Here is a 4,927-nt window from a genome sequence, read left to right on the forward strand (position 1 = left end):
GTTGACCCCATTGCCCGGGCTTTGTTCTAACTGTTGACCCCATTGTCCGGGCTTTGTTCTAACTGTTGACCCCATTGTCCAGGCTTTGCTCTGACTGTTGACCCCATTGTCCGGGCTTTTTCTCTAACTGTCGACCCCATTGTCCGGGCTTTTTCTCTAACTGTTGACCCCATTGTCCAGGCTTTGCTCTGACTGTTGACCCCATTGCCCGGGCTTTTTCTCTAACTGTCGACCCCATTGTCCGGGCTTTTTCTCTAACTGTCGACCCCATTGTCCGGGCTTTTTCTCTAACTGTCGACCCCATTGTCCGGGCTTTTTCTCTAACTGTCGACCCCATTGTCCGGGCTTTTTCTCTAACTGTCGACCCCATTGTCCGGGCTTTGTCCTAACTGTTGACCCCATTGTCCGGGCTTTTTCTCTAACTGTCGACCCCATTGTCCGGGCTTTTTCTCTAACTGTCGACCCCATTGTCCGGGCTTTTTCTCTAACTGTCGACCCCATTGTCCGGGCTTTTTCTCTAACTGTCGACCCCATTGTCCGGGCTTTTTCTCTAACTGTCGACCCCATTGTCCGGGCTTTTTCTCTAACTGTCGACCCCATTGTCCGGGCTTTTTCTCTAACTGTCGACCCCATTGTCCGGGCTTTTTCTCTAACTGTCGACCCCATTGTCCGGGCTTTTTCTCTAACTGTCGACCCCATTGTCCGGGCTTTTTCTCTAACTGTCGACCCCATTGTCCGGGCTTTTTCTCTAACTGTCGACCCCATTGTCCGGGCTTTTTCTCTAACTGTCGACCCCATTGTCCGGGCTTTTTCTCTAACTGTCGACCCCATTGTCCGGGCTTTTTCTCTAACTGTCGACCCCATTGTCCGGGCTTTGTTCTAACTGTCGACCCCATTGTCCGGGCTTTTTCTCTAACTGTCGACCCCATTGTCCGGGCTTTTTCTCTAACTGTCGACCCCATTGTCCGGGCTTTTTCTCTAACTGTCGACCCCATTGTCTGGGCTTTTTCTCTAACTGTCGACCCCATTGTCCGGGCTTTTTCTCTAACTGTCGACCCCATTGTCCGGGCTTTTTCTCTAACTGTCGACCCCATTGTCCGGGCTTTTTCTCTAACTGTCGACCCCATTGTCCGGGCTTTTTCTCTAACTGTCGACCCCATTGTCCGGGCTTTTTCTCTAACTGTCGACCCCATTGTCCGGGCTTTTTCTCTAACTGTCGACCCCATTGTCCGGGCTTTTTCTCTAACTGTCGACCCCATTGTCCGGGCTTTTTCTCTAACTGTCGACCCCATTGTCCGGGCTTTTTCTCTAACTGTCGACCCCATTGTCCGGGCTTTTTCTCTAACTGTCGACCCCATTGTCCGGGCTTTTTCTCTAACTGTCGACCCCATTGTCCGGGCTTTTTCTCTAACTGTCGACCCCATTGTCCGGGCTTTTTCTCTAACTGTCGACCCCATTGTCCGGGCTTTTTCTCTAACTGTCGACCCCATTGTCCGGGCTTTTTCTCTAACTGTCGACCCCATTGTCCGGGCTTTTTCTCTAACTGTCGACCCCATTGTCCGGGCTTTTTCTCTAACTGTCGACCCCATTGTCCGGGCTTTTTCTCTAACTGTCGACCCCATTGTCCGGGCTTTTTCTCTAACTGTCGACCCCATTGTCCGGGCTTTTTCTCTAACTGTCGACCCCATTGTCCGGGCTTTTTCTCTAACTGTCGACCCCATTGTCCGGGCTTTTTCTCTAACTGTCGATCCCATTGTCCGGGCTTTTTCTCTAACTGTCGACCCCATTGTCCGGGCTTTTTCTCTAACTGTCGACCCCATTGTCCGGGCTTTTTCTCTAACTGTCGACCCCATTGTCCGGGCTTTTTCTCTAACTGTCGACCCCATTGTCCGGGCTTTTTCTCTAACTGTCGACCCCATTGTCCGGGCTTTTTCTCTAACTGTCGACCCCATTGTCCGGGCTTTTTCTCTAACTGTCGACCCCATTGTCCGGGCTTTTTCTCTAACTGTCGACCCCATTGTCCGGGCTTTTTCTCTAACTGTCGACCCCATTGTCCGGGCTTTTTCTCTAACTGTCGACCCCATTGTCCGGGCTTTGTTCTAACTGTCGACCCCATTGTCCGGGCTTTGTTCTAACTGTCGACCCCATTGTCCGGGCTTTGTTCTAACTGTCGACCCCATTGTCCGGGCTTTGTTCTAACTGTCGACCCCATTGTCCGGGCTTTGTTCTAACTGTCGACCCCATTGTCCGGGCTTTGTTCTAACTGTCGACCCCATTGTCCGGGCTTTGTTCTAACTGTCGACCCCATTGTCCGGGCTTTGTTCGAACTGTCGACTCCACTGTCCGGGCTTTGCTCGAACTGTCGACCACTGTCCAAGCTTTGCTCTAATTGTTGATCACCGTATAGGCTTTGCTCTAACGTTGACCGTTGTCCAGGCTTTCCCTTTCACCTCATCTCTTGAGTTCAGCTCTTTTGTCCATGTTTGCACCAAGGTGTAATGAGGTCTGGAGCTGAGTGGCCCTGGCTGCACCCAAACCGTGCCAGGGTTCCACCAGTGGTGGAGGGAAGGAAGCCAAAAATGCGTTATTGGATGAGAGCAGAACTGTTTGTATTATAGTGCCCTGTTCGGATCTGGAATGCACTGCCTGAAATGGTAGTAGAAGCAGATTCAAGAGTAACTTTCAAAAGGATGTTTCATATATACATGAAAGGGAAAATTTGTAGGGCAAGAGGAATGATTCGGCGGAGACTAATTGGATAGGTGTTTCAAAGAGCTGGCATAGGCACAATGGGCCAAATGGCCTCCTGCCATGCTGTATGATGCTATTGCTTCAGGAAGGGGGAACAATCAACTCTTCTACCTGTGTGGGTTCTAATATCTTTGTTAGTGTGACATTCTGCATCAAGCACATTCGAGTCATGCTTACTTCAGTGAATTATTCAGCTTCTGGAATTGGAAACGAAAGATTGAGAAATGTCCCACTTAAAAATTGGTTTGAACTTGCACCAGGATCTTTAAGCAAAATGGGCATTTTTTAAGTGTATGCAGCTTATAATGAGTGATTGCCACACGTTAGAAAGAGTTATCAGACTCATTGGACAGCTGTGCAGCATTTCACAGTGCTCAATGTGTAGAGAACAGACTGGTTTCAAACAAAATCTCAGCAGAGCAGAGTTCTGCACTATTGATTTATTTGTCCAGTACAGCACTTTATAAAGTAATGGAAGCAGCACTGACTGACCTGAGTCTTGGTGACACTGTCACAGACAGATCAATAATCTACTATTCGGTGGGTGAAGAGTAGACAATTTGAACGGCCATTAAGTAATGAATCAATATAGAAAAACATGTGTTGTCCAACCTGAGACAAGATGGCTCCAACACTGTGGGGGTGTTTGATGAATGGCCACAGATAGATTCCCTATATTTGCAATGAACACTTGCATTAGTGGCATTCGAAGTGCACAATTGTTTTTAAGGTGATTCTTTCAGGGAATGTGCACATTGCTGGCATGGCCGTCATTTATTGCCCATGTCTTGTTGCCCTGAGAAGATTGTGCTTGGTCTTTCACAGCTGAGTGACTTGCTTAGTCACTTCAGCGGGTGCAGTTGTGTGTTGTGGAACTGGAGTCACACACAGGCCAGGCCAAGTAAGGACAGCAGATTTCCCTCCCCAAAGGACATTAGTGAACATTAGGGTTTTAATGACAATCCTACAGCCTTCTGGTCACACATACTAATGCCAGTAAATGGAATCCCATTCTCAAATTCCTGTGGAGGGATTTGAACCCATGTTCTCTGGATCATTAGCTCAGGCTAGATTTCAAACAGATCTAGCAATGCACAGTGGCGCAGTGGTTAGCACCACAGCCTCACAGCTCCAGGGACCCGGGTTCGATTCCGGGTACTGCCTGTGTGGAGTTTGCAAGTTCTCCCTGTGTCTGCGTGGGTTTTCTCCGGGTGCTCCGGTTTCCTCCCACAAGCCAAAAGACTTGCAGGTTGGTAGGTAAATTGGCCATTATAAATTGTCACTAGTATAGGTAGGTGGTAGGGAAATATAGGGACAGGTGGGGATGTTTGGTAGGAATATGGGATTAGTGTAGGATTAGTATAAATGGGTGGTTGATGTTCGGCACAGACTCGGTGGGCCGAAGGGCCTGTTTCAGTGCTGTATCTCTAATCAAAAATCATAATCAATGCAAAACTGGGCATTCATGAGTCACTGTGGGCCATCAGCAGCAGCAGAATTATACTCAACCACAATCTATAACCGTATGGCCCGGCTTATCCCCCACTCTACCATTGTCATCGAGCAAGGAGACCAACCCTGGTTCAATGAGGATTGCAGGAGGGCATGCCAGGAGCAGCACCAGGCATACCTCAAAATGAGGTATCTACCTGGTGAAGCTACAACACAGGACTATCTGCATGCCAAACTGCATAAGCAGCATGCAATAGACAGAGCTAAGCGATCCCATAACCAACGGATCAGATCGAAGCTCTGCCACATACAGTCGTAAACGGTGGTGGACAATTAAACAATGTGGAGGAGGCTCCACAAATATCCCCATCCTCAATGATGAGGGAGCCCAGCACATTAGTGCAAAAGACAAGGCTGAAGCATTTGCATCCATCTTCAGTGAGAAGTGCAGAGTGGATGATCCATCTCGGCCTCCTCCTGAGATTCCCAGCATCACTGATGCCAGTCTTGGGCCAATTCAATTCACTCCACTTGATGATAAGAAACGGCAGAAGGCACTGGATACTGTAAAGGCTATTCCAGTAATATTCCAGTAATAGTACTGAAGACTTGTGCTCCAGAACTAGCCACGCCCCTAGCCAAGCTGTTCCAGTACAGCTACAACACTAGCATCTAGGAGCCCTAGCAAAATTGGACTCAATGCAAATTAGGGGGAAAACTCTCC

General features: G+C 48.7%; 1 protein-coding gene across 1 annotated transcript; it reads right to left on the reverse strand.

Moving 5' to 3' along the window:
• Positions 1-847: 847 nt before the first annotated feature.
• LOC137367173 (LWamide neuropeptides-like) lies at positions 848-2,116 on the reverse strand. The gene has a single exon (XM_068028609.1). It carries the CDS (start codon positions 2,114-2,116, stop codon positions 848-850), a length of 1,269 nt encoding a protein of 422 aa, XP_067884710.1.
• Between the last annotated feature and the right edge of the window lie 2,811 nt (positions 2,117-4,927).

This window comes from Heterodontus francisci, chromosome 3 (genome assembly GCF_036365525.1).
Source record: "Heterodontus francisci isolate sHetFra1 chromosome 3, sHetFra1.hap1, whole genome shotgun sequence".
Classification (NCBI taxonomy): Eukaryota; Metazoa; Chordata; class Chondrichthyes; order Heterodontiformes; family Heterodontidae; genus Heterodontus; species Heterodontus francisci.